Source organism: Rhineura floridana, chromosome 4, assembly GCF_030035675.1.
Source record: "Rhineura floridana isolate rRhiFlo1 chromosome 4, rRhiFlo1.hap2, whole genome shotgun sequence".
Lineage (NCBI taxonomy): Eukaryota > Metazoa > Chordata > Lepidosauria > Squamata > Rhineuridae > Rhineura > Rhineura floridana.
In genome coordinates, this window is record NC_084483.1 from 49,451,558 (window position 1) to 49,473,346 (window position 21,789).

Consider the following 21,789-nt stretch of genomic DNA (forward strand, 5'->3'; position numbering starts at 1 on the left):
GTAGCCAAGTTTGCTGCTGATGGTGATTAAAACAGAAAGGGATTGTGAAGAGTTCCAAAAAGGTTCTCTCTAAACTGGGTGAATGGGCAGTAAAATGGCAAATGCAATCCAGTGGCCTGGTTCGCACATCATGGTAAGCAGGAGTACGGCTAACTGTGAATGAGTGAACATGCTGGCTCCCAGAGAGGATGTTGCACCCATTTTGCTCCTGGGCAGGGCCAGTGCCAGAGCGTGGCCAGGTTGGGCCCTGGCTGAGGGCCGCTGAAGGGCCCCTCCTTATGGTGGGTGGGTGGGTAGTGCTCCTTTCTGCGATCCACAGCAGCGTTGGCTCCTGACTCTGCCGTGGATCACAGAAAGGGAGCTCCCAGGCACCTCCACTACCTTGTAGGCCCACGATGCCTGCCTGTGTGCCACATCTATCTTTCCCTTGAAGTGAATGCTGCCCACGCTGTGTACGCATGCCTGCCATCAACCAAGATGATAGCTGAGGCTTCCCTAAGGGGCTGATAGCGCATAGCATAGGTGGGGCAAAGGTAGGTGGGGTGTGTGTGCATGCACCAGGGCCCAGGGCAGGCTGGTGTCCAAGACCCCCAGCATGCCTGGCACCAGCCCTGCTCCTGGGTGTGGCAAGGCAGCTAAACTTAGCATATTGTCTGCCTCAGGGATCATGGTTAAGGTCTCTCCTCCTTAACCACCATCTGTAATTGTAGGAGAAATGTTTATGGCTCTGTTCTCCCTCCACTGTTGAAAGCAGAATGCATTTGAATACCAGCTGCAGGTCCCACTTTTTGAACTTGGCCAATGTGAGAACAGGATGCCAGACTAGGTGGGGTTTGGCCTGATCCAGCAGAAATTATGTGTGCTCACATTCTCTTGACTACGTGGCTTGCATCCGTCCTATTATTCCCACATGCACAAGAGACCTGTATATGCATATGAATACCCATGATAACTATATTTGTAGATTTTAACCATCACATGTGAATAACAGCATGTACCAGATTGTTAAGCAACTACTGTTAAGGCTCCAGGTTGTATTCAACATAGGGCTACTCAGATCATTCTGCCAGTGCAAGGATTTTCCTCCCACCATGCTCTCCCTAAATTTATGGATGGCGCATGGTGTGGGGGGGGAGGAGAGAGAGAAAATCTACTTGTGCTGATGCTAATCTGTAAACTACAAAAATGTAGTTGGATACTGTCCTTCAAGCCAAAGTCACTTAACTTGAAATGGTGATTCTTCTGGCATGGATGAAATCTTTTAGCATTATTAAATCCACAAACTCCAGCTAGTAAAAAGGAGTACTTTCCCCCTCTCTGTTAATGATTTGTTCATGACAGAATGGCAATACTAATCTGTGTTCACCAATGAGTAGAAAGAACCAGGGGGAATGCAGCTGTACTAGATTAATTAATTTTGGAATAAGATTATACAGCCACAAGAGTGGCTGTATACTGTAGCCAGCGGGGATTTTTCACATTCCACAATGTTAAATTGAAAATACCCCCCATGCCATTCTGAGGCTTCCCATAAGCTCATTTCAAAACAAAACATTTGAAAACTTATAGTCCTGAACTCAGAAATGCTTGCTTAACAACCCTCTCAATTTTCATGGCAATACACAAAACAGTCAGAGAGAATAGAGAGTTCAAAGTGTAAAAAGAGAGAGAGAAACCCAGAGCCCTTTTGGACTTTTTTCTCTGAGAGTTCTCATAATCTGTTGAAATTAATTAAAAATCAGCCATGTTCACAGAGTACCTGTAATCCTGTTACTGACCTTGCCCCATACTCTGACCTTCATCTTCTGCAGTTTAAATGTTTAAAAAATGCCTGGCTGATTTTTAATTAATTCAAGAAATTTTGCATTGAACTGAATGATAGTGTCGGACATGCTCAGTAACAACCAACTGTCAGTGTTCTAAAAGCCAGACTCCCAGCTGCTTGGCTTGGCTTGGCTAATCAGGGGGCCACACACACACCAGACTTTGATTTCATGTGAGACAGTCATCTTTCCCCAAAGAATCCTGGGAAGTGTAGTTTGTGAAGGGTGCTGAGAGGAAACTCCTATTCCACTGACAGAGCTCCAGTGGTCAGACTGGTTTAACAGTCAGCTGCTCTGATTGAAGGTCTGTGAGGGGAACAGGGCATCTCCTAGCAACTCTCAGCAACCTTCACTAACTACACTTCCCAGGATTCTTTGAGAGAAGCCATAACTGTCCAAATAAATAAAGGTCTGGTGTGGATGTGGCCAGGGGCAGCTTTGGTTTAAATTTGGGTGGGAGGCTATATGTGCCTGCTGTAGAATAAAAAGGTGGGGGAAACGCTGAAAGCAATGATACTGTTCATAATGTTTTCCTTTTGGAAAGGAAAGGGGCTTCCCCTCTGCCCAGTGCCCATCCATCCAATCTCCTACCCTACCCTCCTCCTACCCTCCCTGCCCTTCCCCCAGGTCAGCCACTCAAACAGTATCATTCCCCAAATTTGGCTGCTCCTTGAGAGAGCCAGTGTGGTATAGTGGTTAAGATGTTGGACTATGACCTGGGAGACCAGGATTTGAATCCCCACATAGCCATGAAGCTCACTGGGTGACCTTGGGCCAGTCACTGCCACTCAGCCTCAGAGAAAGGCAATGGTAAACCACCTCTGAATACCGTTTACCATGAAAACCGTATTCATAGGGTCGCCATATGTTGGGATCGACTTGAAGGCAGTCCATTTCCATTTTCAAACATGATTGTGCAGAAATAAATCCCATTGAACTCAAAAAGTATGCAAATGATCAAATCCACCCTCCCTTCTCCTCCCTCTTGCCCCTCCCTCCACATCCCCTTCCAACCCTCTCCTTCCCCTTTCCCCTGTTCCCCCTTCCCTTCCTCCTCCCCATGGTCAGTTTAACCTATCTTAAACATGATTGCACGGGAGTAAATACAATTGAACTGTGTAAGCATGCAAATGCCCTGCCCTCCCCCTTCATTTGCCCCCCACCAATCTGCTCCTTCCCCTTTCCCCTCCCCATCTTCCTCTACCATGGTCAGTTTTACCTATGCTAACATTGATTGCAAGGGAGTATATCCCATTGAACTCAATAAGCATGCAAATGATCAGACCTGCTTTCCCCTCCTTCCCCTCTCCTCTCCCTTCCTCCTCCCCTCTTCCTTCTTCCTCTTCCCCTGCCCACTCCAGGCCTCCCTCCCTTCCTCCCCAATCAGTTTTACCTATCCTAAGCATGATTGCAGGGGAGTATATCCCACTGAACTCAATAAGCATGCAAATGATCGATCCATTCTCAGCAAACTTGCACAGGATCCCATTTCTTACCTCCTGGATTAAAAAGCAGAGAAATTCACTAACAGGCAAAAAACCTTGCAGTTTAAAAACGTATGTATAGCCCACAGATATTTCTATCAAACTTTAAAAAGCAGGGTAATTGGGTAGGGGCACATGTTACCAAATTATTTCAAGCTACACAGGAAGTGGATTGGACTGTGAAAGACCAACCCAAATTGTGTATGCATTTTGACAAATTTGTAGGGCAGTACAATATCTCAGAGAGGAGGTCAGGTCTCCTGCTCCCCTGGTGCATTCACTATAGCTGCCCAATACCACATGGTATTTTGCCTATTAGTGAACATTTTTGGTATGGTGCACCCTGTTTTCTGAAGCAGATAGTATGCTGGTAGTAGTCCCAGTTTTCAGTCCCGTTTATTGCATTGTGATTTAAACTTGTATTAACAATAGGTTGGTTGCAGAGATTGTCAATGGGTAATATGGTTATTGCTGGTGGGAACTAACTTTGTGGTTGGTTCCATAGAAATAGTTTTAATTAATTTCATTTTAAAGTGCAGCAGCTGTATTACTGGATACAAATATTTACACAAAATCAGTTCTCAGTGTAAATCTCAGGCATGCTCCATTTTGTGTGATAAAGTGTCCTCCCCTTTAAAAGTAAAGTACACCTTCCGAACGACTGCTAATAATTTCTTGCATGCTGCTGCTGCAGTCAATCCACTGTAGCCGTGAGGAATTGGGAAAAGAGTAAGATGGTTTACAGTTTGCACATTATGTTAGAATAGATTTTGCGGACAAAGTCAGAAGTCTGAATGAATGAATATACTAGTGAAAATAACAGAACAATCATTCTATTAGGAGAAAGTTATGGCAAAAACGTGTCAATAAATGTAAACACAGTGGAAAGAAAAAGAACAAGGGAAGAACAATCATAGCAAATATAATATGATGCCAGTGTTGTTGTGATGATGGACTAATGACTCCATATTAGTGAGATGTCAAATCCAACTTGTCCCTTAAGAGTTTCTCTAACCCACTGTTCTTCAATCTTGGGTCCCCAGATGTTCTTGGACTACAATTCCTATCATCCCCAGACAGCTTAGCCACTGGTCAAGGGACTATGGGAGTTGTCGTCCAACAACATCTGGGGACCCAAAGTTGAAGAACACTGCTCTCACCTGATTCTGATAACTACACACATCCCACAGTGCAAAGGAACCGCACGTCCCATGATCCTAAGGGAAAGACACTGGAAAAAGAGAGGAAGGGAAGGGGTACTAAAAGATGGAGTGAAGTAACCTTTGCATTTTCATCCTTCCTGGTGTGTTAGAAACATCCTAAAAAGCATTTTGGAAGAAAAACGAGGGAAACACTGATTGTTTTTGCCCAAGCATGTCACATGCTAAGAAAAATGCAGGAATGTAGAACAAGATGATGGACTTCCTAAAAGAGCACCACTTTTCTTCTTGTTTCAGGGTGTTCCCAGTAGGGTTGCCAGGTTCCTGGCCTGAGACTGATCCTGTATTTTTAGGAGAAGAGAAAGTCAGCCAAGTGCAGGTGTTCTTGCAACCCTGTAATGGGAAAAACCACAAGGTGGAATTCTCCCTTCTCCCTGCACAATTTTTAAAGGTACAGAAGATGTCTTGGAGGCCGGGCCTGGTAACCAGTGGGATTCAATCACATACTGGCAGATTAAGGTTATGCAATGAAAGCTGATATGGAGCTCTTGCACAACTTCCCCAAAAGAAATGCACTGGAAAGCATGGAGTAACACTTGCTTCAATGCAACATCATTTAACCTTCCAGCAAACAAATCAGAGTGAATGTCATTAAAATAGTCTGTGTTGGCTAATCTCCCTGTAAACAAATCTGGAAGAATGCTTGAAAACCATTGTCAGGAAGCCCACATAGTATGTTTAAGTTTTCCTCAAGAGTGAAATCAATTAGATGAAAAGCATATTGCAATCTGGTCCAATAAATGCCACCACCTTCATGTCTAATAAATAGCGCTAAGGAGGGCAATTGCAACTCTGAATGGAAAAAAGGCACAAACATGGTTCACCCCCCACTTCAGTTGCTCTTCCTGCCTCAGCTCCATTATATTGGTACTGTTATCAGACTTTCCCTGTTGGATCAGAGCTAGTAATGGTAAAGGAAGAGTTACCATTGTGGCTCTGCCAAAATGATCATCTGTATCTATCTAGAGTGGTCTTCACTGATCCTACAGTTGACCCAGTCAGCAAAAGGTGAACCTTTCACACCGGTGGGCTGCATGGATTTTATTTGCTATAAAACATGCAGATTCTCTGAAATAAAATACTGTGTGAATCCTAATATACAAATGATTACACTGAAATGTACGGTATAAGTTGGAGTAACATATTCACATACCATGTAATTTCCTCTAATGTTTTTAACATTAATAATTGAGATTTTAGAGCATTACCTTTAATGGAATCCTGCATTTTCTCTTTTCCTCCCCCCTTCCCTTTTGGTTATGGTTTGTAGCCACACAAGATCAAGACAAGCTACAAAGCATTTGCAGCAATCCCTACAAACACAATACTTTTGGAACAGAAGGTTAGTTGCTTGCTCAAAAACATCTTCCAGAGATAGTGTTAATTTGTGTAGCCAGTGCTCTTCTGTTTTTCAGGGATCATGACCAGCTGTTGAGACTTCAGTTTAGATAGCCACTCTGAATTATTGACTACATTTGCAGAGCCTACATCCACAGGGATTGCTACCATTAGCCTTGCCTGGTTCAGATGTCTGTGCTGTCTTGAAGAACTAGAGATCATCATTAGTTTCTATTGGCCTTTCTAAGGAATTTACCATTACATTAGGGCAGGGTTGGTGGGAACCTGTGGTCCTCCAGATGTTGTTGGACTACAACTCCCATCATCCCTGACCATTGGCCATGCTGGCTGGGGATGATGGGAGTTGGAATCCAGCAACAGCTGGAGGGTCACTGGCTTATTATACATGCTTTTGGGCATTCTAAAGCTAAAATGTGACAAAGACTTACAGATATAGATCACCAACATACCATGGCCTCTCCCAGGGAGTCTTACTCTCCTGTCTATAAGTGTCCCAATCTTTTTCTTTTCTCATTTCCAGCATCTTAATTATGAACATTGATGGTGGTAAGATTTAGGCAAGCTTTTTCACCGACTAGACGTGAAAACTGTTTAGGCCTGTGGGCTGCATTCACCCTTGGCAACTTCTGGGGGCGGCACCACAATAGTGGGTATGCCATCCCACCCTCGCACATGCACACTCGCACAGGTCAGGCTCCTGGGCCAAAACCTTACCTACATCTCATGTAATGACTTACCATTTTCTCTGCTGAAGGGTTATAGGACATCAGTGTTCATGTAGATCTGATCTGGGAAATCTATTACACATTTTTTTCAATGTAATTTCTACAGTGTTTTGCATGAAGCATTTATTTGTTCACTGCTTGAACCTTATCACCTCTCCCCCACATGAACCAGCCTGGACCCTGCCGGCTTTATCAGAGGCCCTTGTCTGTGTGCCCTGCCTGATGGAGGACCAGAGGGTGGCCACATGAGAATGGGCCTTTTCAGTGATGCCCCCCCCATATGTGGAATGCTCTCCCCAGGGAGATGTGGCTAGCACCATCTTAGTACATTTTTAGGCACCAGACGAAGAGCTTTGTGTTTACCAAGGTCTTTGGTAAATTAATGTTGCCTCCTACAGTAGTACTCATTTTTAGTGGGCAGGTAGGACTTGATGCTTATTGATATGTTGCTGGATGAGCATTTCATGTGTTTTATATTGTCATTGTTTCTGTTTTTATCTGGTTTTAAATTGTTTTTATGTGTTGTATTTTGTTTTTGTCAAGTCACTTTGAGACTTTTCCCTAAAACGTCAGATCGTACTGCATCAGCCCTTAACACAGGCATCACCAACTTTTTTGAGCCTGGGTCACATAGGGAATTTTGAGAGAGTGCCATGGATACCACCCACTCTGGCTGTTTCTCTACCCCTGTCTGGTCATGTCCCCCCCCCCTCGACAAAAGGAGAAACCACACACACATATCCATTGGATCTCGGTGAAACACAGTTCCCATAGAATTAAAATGGAGCATATTGAATTTGCATGATTTTTCACAGGGGACCCCCCCCAAAAAAACACCCACCATCAAATTAAAGGTTTACAATAGTAGACTGCATAGTAAAAATCACAGTTCTGGTTTTTGCCTGCATCACGAAAACGCTTATCCCAGGCACAGATTCTCATGGGTCTTCATGAATTCAATATAGGATGACCACAAAATTACCAAGAAATCACAGAACCTATCTGTGGATGCAGCTAACCTATACTTCAGTGGTAGTTTTGGTGAGAGCCTTTGTCAAAATTTCAAGGATCCATTTGACAGAAACAAGATACATCTCACCATAATGGGAAAGGCTGTAGCAAGATGACCCTGTGTGCCTGTTCAGTCTGCTGTCCAGGTGCTGCTAACTGTTGATGGACAACTGCAAGGCTCCACCTTTCCCCTCTTATGATTCTTTGTTCTTAAACTAGATTTTGATTGAGCTACATTTCAAACAGAGGACTGCCCTCTGTGAGCCCTTCAAACAGAGAACAGTTGGACACATGGCTGAATTGAAAGGGCAGAAGTTATGGAACCACGGGGTATCTAGTGCTGTCATAGGCACTGCTAGTTAGACCTATGGTCTGACTTAATCCAGCAGAGCTTCCCACATTACAATGAGATAATGAGTTTGAATACTGAGTATCCATCTGGTAAAAAGCAATGACTGCCCAATCTATTTTGACTGATTTCTTGTCCTCTCCAGAAATGTGGTTTTAACATATGATATATTGATGAGAAAAGTGCACCTCACTATGGTGGATTGTATTTATTCACTACCATGGCAAGAGCCGTTGCTCAGCGGTAGAGCACATGCTTTGCATGCAAAGAGCGCCCAGGTTCAATTCCTGGCATCTCCAGGTACAGCCGGGAAAGAATTCTGTCTGAAACCCTGGAGAGCCGCTGCCCGTCAGTATACATGCTGTTGAACTAGATGGACCGATGCTCTGGCTCAGTGTAAGGCCACTCCCTCTGGAAAAAAATAAGCAGCAGTGCGGAGGAGGGCACAGTGCATCAGAAATGCAGCATGGCGAAAGGCCAGAAGCCCCCATTGGCTGCGCCCATGCCCTTGGATCTCTCTCTCTCTCTCTCTCTCGATTGTGGACCTTGATTAGGAGAAATTAGCTTAAAAGAAAAAGGGAACAATAGAAATCATTTAGGATAAATGTATATTCCCGTAATTTACACCTTAGATTCTACTGTTCCTCCAAAGGAGCACAGAGATCAAGTGTATAAACCGGTTTGGAGGGATTTCTTTTTGGTTGTTCCTAGATGCCTTTTAATTAGCAAAATGAGTTGTTTTTATAATAGTTGATTTTATTGAATTCTTTAATATTTATATGCATGTCAGTTAGGGTGCTTTGACAGATGGATGGAATATAAATGGTGGAAACAAATCAATGAACAAGAGTAAAATTTGCCTTGTAATCCTATTGTTTTTTATCTCAAAATAACTTGAATTAATCTGTAGGCACTTGATGAACCCGCCAAAATGGAAGTGTCTGAAGACAAAGCTTTGGATACACATTCAGAGGTAACATTATTATTTTCTCTCAATTATGATTATGATTATTATCATCATCATTATATAAATAAATAAATTTAGATCCTGCCCTTCCTCCCAGTAAGATCCCAGGGTGGCAAACAAAAAAACTAAAAACACTCTAAAACATCTTAAAAACAGACTTTAAAATATATTAAAACATCTTTAAAAACATATTAAAACAAAACATCTTTAAAAATGTATTTTTAAAAAAGCTTTAAAAACATCTTAAAAAGCAGTTCCAACACAGATGCAGACTGGGATAAGGTTTCTACTCAAAAGGTTTGTTGAAAGAGGTGTCATCAGTAGGTGCTGAAAAAGATAGCAGAGATGGCACCTGTCTAATATTTAATGCGAGGGAATTCCAAAGTGTCAGTGCCACAACACTAAAGGTCCACTTCCTATGTGCGGAACAGACCTCCTGATAAGATGGTATCTGAGGGAGGTCCTCACCTGCAGAGCATAGTGATCGACTAGGTCAGCGTTTCCCAACTAGTGGGCCACCAGATGTTGTTGGACCACAACTCCCATCAGCCTCAGCCAGCATTGCCAATGGTCAGGAAAGATGGGAATTGTGGTCCAACAACATCTGGTGGCCCACTAGTTGGGAAACGCTGGACTACGTATACAAGGGGTGAGGCGACCTTTCAGGTATCCTGGTCCCATCCCTATTAAATTCACTTTATTTCTGATCATATCTCCATTTACACTAGCCTGCCCACAGTGAACAAAATGTTTGAGTTTGCACGTAAGATGCAGGCTATCTCAAGGTGTAGCTCAGTGCACTTTTGCCCTCTTCTGATGGAAATTGATATCTGTCAGTGGAATAGACCATCCTGAGAGGAGGTAGGCTCTTTTTTTGCTGGAGACATTTAAGCAGAGGCTGGATGGTTATTTGTTAAGGATGCTGTAGTTCAGAGGTAGCCAGTGGGGTGCCCTCCAGACGTTTTGGACTACAACTCTCATTGTCCTTGTCAATTAGCTGTGCTGGTTGGGGCTGTTGGGAGTTAGAGTTCATACCAGGTAGACGGCACCACATTGGCTACATCTGCTGTAGTTGCATTCTGCACTGTAGATCCATGTGTTGAGCAGGGAGGCGGACTAGATGGCCTCCAAGGTCCCTTCCAATTCTCAAATTCTGTGACTCCAAGGACCTTTCAGATGTTTCTGTGATATTGGTGGAAAGACCTAAAAGCTGTTGGGTGATAACATGCACAATTTAGGGGCATTGTATCAAGATACCCCTTTGGGAAGTAAGGGTGTGATGTTTCTGTGCAGCAAAACAAAAATCCAAACCCACAAATGCTTTGTAGTATTGAACATGGCATTCTGCCTGGAGAAAAATGGAGATGAAGAGTTGGAAAAAATAGGTGGGTGTAGCTGAAGGAAATAAGGTAAAGGAGCAGAGAATGAATGGAGGATGAAAGGCTATTCCCTGGGCTTCCCAAATGCACTGCAATTGATAACATGATGCGTACACATCAGGGCAATGCTCCCTTTTTGTCCTTGTTTCCAGAAGAGTTATAGGTTGTGAAACAGAACCCAGAGAAGAGGGCATAGTCAAGCCAAGGAGAAAGAATGTAATATCATGGTACAAGCTAATCCCAGTACTAAGAGCAGCAGAACATGTGAAAAAACTGATTGTGCAAATACATCCTTAGTTTGGAGTGGAAAGCATGATGTGGGTAATTGTCTCTTTTAAAAAAATCTTCTAGATGTGTTCCCCTGCTCAGCTCAGGCAACAAACTGAAGAGCTATGTGCTGCTATTGATCAAGTCTTACAGGACCCCCTGTCTATGGTATGTGCATATCTAAAACATTTTATTTGTATGTATGCTTCCTCTCTCTCCCCCTCTTCAGTTTCTCTAATTGAGCACCTGTGATTTTTCAACTCATTCTTTTTAGCGTCGATGGGATTCTTCTCCAGGCTCCCTGCAGAACATATTGGATTCAGATGTAGGCAAAGTAAGTGAATATTATTCTCCATGGATACCAGAATACACATATTTCTTTGCTGAACTGTGAACAAAACAAAAAACTAAGAAAGTTCAAATTCAGGTTATTATGAAATTGTATACCTCTTCGTCTTAAACATGTGCAATAGCAATACATCTTCATCTACGCCTTTTCTTCAAGTTGAGGGATAGGGACCCTCTGGCTGTCCAGAAGTGGTTGGACTCCAGCTCCCATCAGCCCCAGCCACCATGGCCAATGGTCAGGGATGATGGTGGGATCTGTAGTCTAACAACATCTGGTGGGCCATAGGTTCCCCAGCCCTGCTCTTCCTGTGCACAGCAAGATACCCACAGGGTTTCCTGATTTTCAGACTATGGGTGGTCCTGATCTGTTCCTCTCACAAGTAATTTTTTCTGGTCCCCTAAGACTCCACCAATTTTAATAGCTGATTAGCACCTATCGGCTGAGGAAAGGGAGCCGTGTCCTGTGTTTATGTCTACTTGTATGTGTGTTCACATGTGAGAATGGGGGTGGGGGGTGATTTTCTCACTCTAAATGTTGGCCAAGGGTGAAAGCAACCCTTGGACCAAAAAAAAAAAAAAATTAGGCATCTCTGTCTTAAGGAGACAAAGAGATAGAGGCTTCACTTTGTTTAGAATGATAACTCTTTGTCCTTGCAGTTCATGGACACGTGGGCAGCTGTCAGGGCCCATCACTGACAGTGGTACTTGCCCTTGTCCTTCCTTTTAAAATTCTTTTCTGATCTGGTCTGAGTCAGTGGCAAGGGTTTGGGAGTCCTATTACTGTTCAGTTTCTCATAATGTATTGTCATGCCAGGGCATTGCAGGGATTTTAAATGACAGCTCCTGCTAGCATTTGGAGTTGAAAGCTTGGCAGAAACTGAACTGTAACAAGATCCCTGTTGAAGGAGCACACCTTACCCTGGATATAATCACACTGAGACTCTGGCTTTAGGAAAACAAGAAAGCTTACATTTATTGTAGAAAATACATACTGGGTAGAAAAGATCCTAATTCTGGCTAACTAAAGTTGAAGATGCAAAGAGCCATGCTTGCTCTTTGATCTCTGAGAGAGAGAGCGAGGGAGAGAGAGAGAGAGAGAGAGAGAGGAAAAATGAATCCTCTCCCAAGGTTCAGAGCTTGGAAAAGTTACATTTTTTGAACTACAACTCCCATCAGCCCAATCTAGTGGCCTTGCTGGCTGGGGCTGATGGGAGTTGTAGTTCAAAAAAAGTAACTTTTCCAAGCTGTGGGTAGGATGAAGAAGAAGGAAGGAGCAGGAAATGAGGTCAGCAACCCTAAGCATGCCAGTCTAGCTCCTGAAGGAGAGTCAGCACAGGTTAGGTCAGCAGGATAGTCTAGGAGGCTTGGAGATTCCCCTCTCCATCTGTGCTTTCCCATGCAAACCCCAGCAAGCTGAGTAGCATCCCGACACTTCCAGCAGCTCCCAGCTACCTGGCAATGATTCTGAACATGGCCTACCAATGTAGGACAGGGTGCAGGAGAGGACACTTTGCTGTGGGGTCCTCAAACCTGGAGCCAGCCCTGGCAACAGCCAGAGGAGGAGGAAGTGAAATGTATTAATGGGAACATAGCCTGCCTATGCATTTTAGAGAAACTTCAACCTTCTTCTATCGTCCCCACCACACTCAGGTGGCCTGGTGTAGCTACCTGGGGAATGCGAGAAGCAAATGAGAACTGATATATTTATATTGACTGAAGTCAGTCAGTTAGTCTATGTACATTTACCACAAGGGGCTCATCGCATAGTCCTTCCAGGCTGAATGAAAAGTTACTCCTCATGACAGAAGCAATGTGTGTATTATTTGCTATGTTCTTAGTTCCCAAAGGAAAAATAAATATATTCCAGTGCAGAGTTAAATAACACTCTGGATGGTTGACAGTGAATCATTTGCCACAGTGATGGACCACAGCGGTCTTATTAATGTGGTCACAATATCTTAACCTATCTTAACCTTATATCTTTGTTCATATTCAAAACCTGTGTGTATCTTAAGCAATAATCCTATATTCATTTACGTGGGAGCAAGCCCTACTGAACTCATTGGGACTTACTTCTGAGTAGATATGCATCAGATGATATTGTTACTTAGTTGTACTGCTGCTTCGTAATAATGGAAGAAAACAGGACTGCCTGAATGTTACAGTTTGGCCGAAAATGTCAGTAAAATGAATATAGAACTGTCTGTCCAATGTTGCCATTACAATATTGTGCTGATTAATCTTTACCTACAGATATCACAAGCTTCACAGAGACCATCTGGACGGGAAACAAGATTTGTAAGCACCATCATAACTGTGCTTTAAATTTATGTCTGGGCTCAGCGTTTGCATTTGTTTTAGACCCTGGAATGTATAAATGGAGGAAGGAACTTCTGATCATGTGCAGAGTGATTTACTCATCATTGTTAAACCAGAGTTAAACCAGAGTGGTTTAACACTCAGTCCCTCTTCCCAGAGAATACTGGAAATTGTAGCTTTGTGGGGAATAGGGGTCTCCTAACAACTCTCAGCACCCTTCACAAACCATACTTCCCAGGATTCTTTGGGAGAAGCCATGAATGTTTAAAGTGGAACAATAGTGGAATAAATGTATAGCGTGAATGTGATCTTCGGCTACCTTTCTCCTTTACTTGCTTCTCCAGTTATTTTTTAGTATTGTGATGCTTATTCTCATTTTTAAAAAAGAAAATCTAACCCATCATTTATTTTGGGGTTGTAAACCCCATCTATTCAGACCCTTTTCCAAGAAGGGGAACACAAAAGAAGGCTGCGTACACACCATACACTGAAAGCACATTCTTTCCCTCAAAGAATCCTGGGAAATGTAGTTTGTTAAGAGTATTGGGAATTGAACTCTGTGAGTGATAAACTATAGTTCCCAGGATTCTTTGGGGGAAGCCATGTGCTTTAAATGTCTTTTAAATGTAGGAGCCTGCAGCTGAAGCATGTACTACTGAATCTATTGTTGTTGCTTGACTGCTTACATGACAAAATGGCTTCTTTTTCAACTCCATTCCTCTTAACATGAGTGAAAGTAACATATAATTCCAATTAATGTATGCTTCCAGTTGACCTGAGATTGCATATCTATTGTGTTTCAGGCTACTCTCTACACATCAGCACCAGCAGCATCTGAGAGTAAAAAGGTATATTTCATGTCTAAACAATCACTCAGTCCCCCCTACCCCAAATGGTTATGAAACTGAAAATAGTAAATGAATTAATTTAAAGTATATCACCTTTCCCAGGCTCCAAGCTGATAAAAATGCAATACAAGTATAAAAATGTGGTTAAAACATTAAATAATAAAAATGCAGTGTCCGAGCAACAGAATTGTTACTACTTAAAAGGAATCCTAGGTGAATGCTGTTTAGAACCAAAGCCCTCCAAAGAAAACGACAACCCATCAGTCAAGATGAAACAAAATTACTAATTCAAATCTACATGCGTACAATTGCCCTAGTGAAGGCCAAACTACATATAAGTACATGTTTGTAAAACTATGCTTAGAACTGGGTGCTTTCCTTTCTCAGAAAATGAACATAAAAACATAAAAAGGACCCTACTGGATCAGGTCCAAGGCCCATCTAGTCCAGCATCCTTTTCTCGCAGAGGTCACCTAGATGTCTGTGGGAATCCCACAAGCAAGGCCTGAGTGAAACCATTCCTCCCCACTTCTCATTCTCAGGAACTGACATTCAGAGGCATACTACCGCTGACAGCAGAGGTAGAGCATATCAGGGGCTACTTACCATGATGGTCACCTGTATTCTCCTCCATGAATATGCCTAATCCTCTTTTAAAGCCACCCAAGTTGGTGGCCATCATTGCCTCTTGTGGGAGTGAATTCCATAGTTTAATGATGTGCTATGTGAAGAAGGACTGTTGTCTGTCCTGAATCTCCCAACGTTCAGCTTCACTGGATGGCGCCGGGTTCTACAAGGACAAAAAGTCTGTCTATTCACTTTCTGGACACCATGGATAGCCTTATACACCTCTGTCATGCTCCCCCCCCACAGATGCACCATGTTTCTACAAATTAAACAGCCCAAAATGTTGTAACTTTTCCTAATAGGGAAGTTGTTCCACCCCTTCATCATTTTAGTTGTTCTTTTCTGAACCTTTTCCAGCTCTACGGTGTCCTTTTTGAGGTGAGGCAACCAGAAAAGTGTTCCGTCTAATCTGCATTGGGACCACAATGCACAGGGAGGGTGGTTAACCCTTTCCTTCCTGTGCTATTTTCCACCGAAAATCTCCCCCCCCAATGCTGTTTCTGTGAAGGAAATGTTTACTGCATGTGGTGATTGGCTGCTTGATGGATAGAGGAGAGATCGAATCCAGCGCTTCCCTTTTCTCGCAAATAGCTGATACACAGGTGCTAATCAGTCTCTCCAACTGGAGCCACGTGTGCTATCTGAGCTAGTGGACTGGCAGAGGAATGGCACTTGCTGCAGCCATTTGCTCATTGATTTCCCATCCAGTGTATGGCTCCTAGTTAGGATAGGATGTTGGTGTATCTGACTTCAGTTGCGCATTATGGGATCTAAGAGGTGGATTGTGGCTAGGAAAATCAATCTGTTCAGTGTACCCTGAACACTGTTGGGTGAATGAGTATCAACTCCTCAAGGACTATGGTTGTAATCCTAGATAAAAACTGAAACCCATTGAAAATCAGCCTCCCATGATGCAGCTATGATGCTTAAGGGGAAACCCCACCCCTATTCCCATTGGTGCTAATGGGAGATTTTTGTCTAAGCATCATAGCTGTGGTAGGATGACAGTTTTCTTTGGGCTCATTGAGTACAGAGTTAAATCTTCCCTCTCCACATGCTGCAATCACAATGTAAATTGTGCATGGGGGGATGCCAGTAATTAAATAAAGAAAATGACAAGTATACCTGCATGTCATATAATGCCCCAAGTAACGGAACTTAGAATTGCATTGTGAGCATAAAATGTCTGTCTGGAAATCTGGGCCTCTTTGATCACTGAGAAAGGGTTGCCAAGCATTATCGCCATTGTTCGTGGAGAACAATGTGGTGAGGGTAGCATTTCAGTATTTGATTGTAGTTTTATAAAGGCGTAGAACTGGCCGTGCTTGAAACTATGCCATGCTAGGGAGAGTGCAACAGGGCACCGAGAATGCTGATGGACAGGGCTGATCCAAGACATTTTGCTTCCTGAAGTGGAATGGCAAAGGGTTCCCCCCACCCCAATTCACATGAATGGTACCCAAGGCTGGTTAAGTTATTTTGGCACGCATGACACAAAATAAAACTACAACAGTAATAAATCAAATAACTAATGATTTGCTGCCCTTTCATGACACCCAAAATCTGCTGCCTGAGGCAGCTGTCTCACTTTGCCTAATGTTAGGGCTGGCCCTGCTCATTTCAGCCATGCATTTCAGACAGCTGTGCGGAACAGTGTCCAGCATTCAGAATATCTGCATTCCATTTGAAGCTGGGATGTGCTTTGCCTAGCAGAAAAATAATACTGCCAAGAGGCTGCAAAAGAGATTGACTAAAGTGCTTCATTATAGGAATAACATAAACGCAACAGATTGCTAATATCCTCATATTCAAAATGACTTTCCATTCAATGAATCAAATGGTGAGATGTCTTGTTTTCAGGCTGGCTGCTGAGCCTTAGGGTTCCATCATTTTATTAACTGCACAGCAAAATCCAGCAGTCTGCTTATGTCAATAAAGGGAAGAGTATTTATTTTGGAGCTCTAATGCAGAGACTTCTCACAATTTTTAAATGTCTTGTCTTCATTTACAGGTCATGAGTGTTACCTTATTAAGAAAGATCTTTCAAGCTACAGTGCTGTTGGACAGGAAGGGATATTAGAAGGTCTAATCGTCTAGCCTAATCCAGGCATTATCAGCCAGGGCAGCATGCAAACATAGAGATTGGTACTAGGCACATTAGTCAGTATCCTGAGAATCTCAGCTTTCTTTTCTTTTAAAATCAAGTTTCTAGTCCTCGTGGCTTTGATAGTATGAGGGCAAAATCTTCTCTGGGAAAGTTTTTGTTCCTCTCTTTAAACATGGGTGATGAATGGTTGCGCTGAAAAGCACATTAAGGAAATAAATCATTAAGCCCCTTCCACAAACAGTCCAGTGATGGGGAAAATGGGATGCAATGGGAAAGAGGGATCATTAATAGGACAGAAGCAAATATGAGCGAATGAATTCTTATTTGTTATATATCTGGCTTTCCTGAGCATTGGTTTCCATAGGGCATTATGAAGGCTTGGTGTGTCGTGTTGCACAATGTGCAATATATGGAACGTGTAGGTAAACAATACCAAAAGATAGTGCCAATGCTTTTAAAACATGTTTTCCCTATAAACAAAGTACCTTGTATCTTGAAGAGGTGAATGTCTGCGGAATGTGTTGCTCCATAAACATAGCAGCAAATAAAAGGACTTGCTTTTTCCCCTTGGGCATTTCTAGAGAAGACGTATTTATTTGCCAGGGTGGTGGGGGAGGAAATTAGTCTTTTTTTTATCCAAGGCATTTACCTCCGGCTATTCTGATACATGAAAAAGAAGTTTTATTGCTCTCAGATGGCTTGTCATATGAGACTTCTGATTTTTATTGCTTTTAAAAAAATTATTTTTCGATTATAGAAAACAATTTTCCTAGTGAAATATAGCACTGGAAGAACAATGACAGAAAAAGCATTAAAAGTAATTTATTATTCAGTTCAGTAGAACACCTTGTATAGACAAAATCGAAACTTTACTGTATGTGACTACAGAGGTCTTCATAACAATTTATTGTGTTTACAGATCCCAGTCTTTCTGTCTTCTTCAGTTTTCTACATATTAAATTTTGACACAGAAAAGCTGGCATAAGAGGAATCTTCTATGCTATTAGTTTAGGGTGCTTTCACACTGCACTTTATTCCATTATTCTGACGATTTCTTACTTGGTAATTTGCGCATTATATTTGAGCTTTCATACAACGTACCGGGTAGCTCCGGAATTCTGGTGGAATGTAGTGCAAGCGTAACGCTAATTTCTGCAATAAATGATACCAGAAATAATCCGTTAGCATGGCTGGGAACCCGGAAGATCACTGGAGTGTTTCGCTAGCTGCTGCCGCTCACGTGAAAGGCATCCCAACATGCAGTGCATTCCCACCGTTTAGTTGTGCAGGGGTTTGTTTGTTTGTTTGCCTGACGAACATTGTACCAGTATTCCGGCATTGGCGCAGATAGCAGCAGCATTTCCCACACACACCCGTCTTGATACAACTAAAACAATTTAAAAAGTCAGATCCTAAAGGGAGAGGGCTTGCATGGCAACGGGACAAGATCTTAGACCTCCTACACAGTGCATGGGTGAGGGATGAAAACAAGCTGTGTGAAAGACAGTTGTGTGAAATACCGGTATATCAGCTGAAAAAGTACTGTTCCTTATCACAAGAGCTCCTGCAGTGTGAAAGGGATTTTAGAAATTGGGACAGAAGCGCTACCTTTTTAATCCGTTAAACTAGCGCTAGTAGTCCCATGTATGAAAGCAGCCTTAGTTTTCTTCTAATTTCATCTCCGCCCCCGCCCCCCCCACACTCATTCAAACAAGTGAAAGTGACATTTACAACATTTATTCCAGGACATTGTAAATATCTGATCTCACTATTTTAAGATGCATTCAGCAGAAAGCTTTAGCATGAGAACAATGACAGAAATTAATATAATATGATAATGTAGGAATTGGCCTTGGTCCTGTTTGATGAATACTCAACACTGATGATTATGACGTGGTTGAAAATGTAATCATTGCTATTATTAGAGCACATTTAGAGCTTTTTTCAGAAGAAATCCATGGTTCATCTCCACTGGGCTGACATGTCTCTGCAGCACAGAAACCTGACCCCTGGCATAAGAACAAAGGAATCTGTGTTCTTCCCTAAAGGGAATAGAATAAGCTGCCTTATACCGATTCACACCATTGGTCCATCTAGCTCAGTACTATCTACACTGACTGTCAGTGGCTCTCCAAGATTTCAGGCAGGAGTCTGTCCCAGCCCTACCTGGTGATGGGACTTTCTGCATGCAAAGCCGATGCCCTCCCTCTGAGCCGTGTCCTTTCCCCAAGGGCTGGACTATGACTTGTATTCAATGTAGCATTAAGAAGATTCTTCTCTCAGTGCAAGCATTTCTGCTTGCCTAATGGAATGATTCCCCCCCCCGGCATGCTGTTCTGGGGATTCTCCTGACCCGAGTCTCCCAATTTGGGGGGGGGGAGAGAGGGGTAAGTCCCATTGTGCAGCCTCCCACTAGCACAACAGTTTAGCTGAATGTGGTCCTGGTTTGTCTATCCAGCCCAGTTTTGTCTCCTCCAACAGGCAGTGGTTCTCCAGCCAGCATCTCAGACAGTCTTTCTCACCACCTGCTACCCGATCCTTTTTATAAACTGCACATGCCATGGATGGCAAAGCATGTGCTCTGTTCCCGAGCAGTGGTCCCTCTCCCATGCCTGGGGACCAGAGGCTACAAGGCTCCCAGACTTTGCAAGAGTTGTCGGTGCTGCTCCCAACAGCTCCTGGCCAGATACAACATGCCAAGGGGCTTATGGCTCATAGCTGGGACCTGCTGGACTCTTCTTACCAGTCACACCGCTGTCACTGACCGGGGAGTGGGGTGGCAGGACCACAGTGGATTTGTGGGTGGCATCTCAAGTCTCCAATGGCTCTTCTCAGAGCCAGATCTGGCGGGGCCTCAGTGTCCCCTTGGGTGGGTGCCTCAGCAGTATCTCTATATTTGCCTCACTTACCTTGTGCAGCAGCAGCAACAACAACAGCTGGTCTAGCTAGCAAGTGCTCCTGCTGGTGCCTTCCATTTTAATTCCCATGCAGTGCTTCTGGGGCCCTGATGCAGTGTTGCAGAGTGATGGAACATCAGGGCCCCAGAGTCTTTGTGGCAAAATGGAAATGGCAGGCTCTAGACTAGGGATGGTGAAGAAATTTATTTAAGTTGGCATTTAAAGGCAAATTTATCAAATTCACACGTTCCGAAACAATATGGAAACCGAAACACAGCCATCCTTCAAAATTCTCACTTATCCAAATTTTGCAATGCACTTCTCCAACCAACCAATGTTTACAAAAAAAATTAGAAGGTGTGCACAAAATGAATATATTATAATAGTATGCAAAAATGGGTACATTTATTATTGTTGTTGTTGTTAAAATTTATATCCTACCCTTCCTCCCAGTAGGAGCCCAAGGTGGCAAACAAAAACACTAAAAACACTATAAAACATATATTAAAACAAACATCTTTAAAAACATCTTACAAACAAAACATTTTTAAAAACATATCTTTAAAACATCTTTTTTTAAAAAAAAAATCTTTAAAAATATCTTAAAAAGCAATTCCAGCACAGATGCAGACTGGGATAAGGTCTCTACTTAAAAGGCTTGTTGAAAGAGAAAGGTCTTCAGTAGCTGCCAAAAGATAACAGAGACGGTGCTTGTCTAATATTGGGGGAGATTTCAAAGGGTAGGTGCCACAACAATCACCCAATGCTATTCTTTGAAAATGACCCTGAAGATAGGATTGAAACCACTGTAAAACAGTGCCTCCGGTACTCATCTCACCAAGTCAGCTCAGAAGGATATCATGGTCAATGGTAACAAAAGCCCCCAAGATATCAAGTAAGAATAACAGGGTCGCACTCCCCCTGTCCTTCTCCCGATAAAGGTCATGCATCAGGGCAACCAAGGGCGACTCAGTGCTATAACCCAGATTGGAATGGGTCAAGATAATCTGTTTCATCCAAGCTTAGTTGCCATTGCTGCCCAACAACCCTCTCAACCACCTTCCTAAAAAGGGGGTATTTGTGACCAGGCGGTAATTGTCGCAAACCAATCAAGGGTGGGCTTTTTCAGGAGCGGTCAGATCACCACCTCTTTCAGGGCGGCTGGGACCACTCCCTCTCATAAAGACACATTGACCACACTAGTCAAAGCTACATACAAAAATGTATTTATTAGGAGCAATTTGCACTGAACTGCTGAAGAATTTTCATGAAGATTTTTTTTAAAAAAAAAAAACACCAATTGCTGCAGAAATGTGGAGAACAGAATTTGAGATTAGAAAAACGAGAAACCAAGAGAACCGAAATTGACAGATCCTTCCATCCCTACTCCAGGCACAGCCACCCAAGCTCCAGCACTGGGAGGAGCAGCAGGGGGTGGGTAGTAGGGTAAGCAGGGGGCCTCTGGAGGCTGCCTGCAAGTCTCTGATGCCAGGCCTGACTGTTTTCTTGCAGTGCTAGCTGGCTGCGGAGTTGAAAGGTATGTAAGAGAAATGGGGGAACAGGACCGCCTCAAATGAACAAAGCCAAAAAAAAGGGGGAGGGCAGACACTGGCGCTTCCTGTTGCAAGAAGGCTTTATTGTACACTGTGATGTTCAAAGTATGAGGACTCCTTCTCTAGGAGCCATGAGCACAAACAAGTGGATGAGTGCCACAGTTCCCCTTTTATTAACAATCCTTGGATTAGACAAGAAGGGATGTTCAATGCAAGGAATGAATGTATCTGTATAATCACGTAAGACCGGAAAGTTAATATCGAACAATAAAAGTAGTTTTCCGTGCTTTTTAATTTAGAGGCAAATATATCTTTTTTTTCTGCTTTCCCCTGAAAACTAGACAAAGCCTGGTGTCATCCGCCCAACAATAGTGAAAGCAAAAATAATAATAAAAGAAGAGGAGCCCATCCAACCAAACCCGTTCAGAAAGTACCTGGAAGGAACCAGTGATCCCCAAACTGATCAGGTAAAGTTTCTTTCTCCTCCTAATTCAACATCGGTTCTC

At 43.0% G+C, this 21,789-nt stretch overlaps 1 protein-coding gene across 6 annotated transcripts in view; it reads left to right on the plus strand.

The window, feature by feature from the left end:
- MLIP (muscular LMNA interacting protein) overlaps positions 1–21,789 on the plus strand; it is an 80,572-nt gene that overhangs the window by 42,595 nt on the left and 16,188 nt on the right. For all 6 annotated transcript variants that reach the window (XM_061622969.1, XM_061622970.1, XM_061622966.1 and 3 more), the window contains 7 exons: positions 5,798–5,869; positions 8,882–8,944; positions 10,669–10,752; positions 10,859–10,918; positions 13,186–13,230; positions 14,055–14,099; positions 21,625–21,750. In XM_061622969.1, coding sequence (XP_061478953.1) covers positions 5,798–5,869; positions 8,882–8,944; positions 10,669–10,752; positions 10,859–10,918; positions 13,186–13,230; positions 14,055–14,099; positions 21,625–21,750 — 495 coding nt within the window. The remainder of the gene's footprint in view (positions 1–5,797; positions 5,870–8,881; positions 8,945–10,668; positions 10,753–10,858; positions 10,919–13,185; positions 13,231–14,054; positions 14,100–21,624; positions 21,751–21,789) is intronic.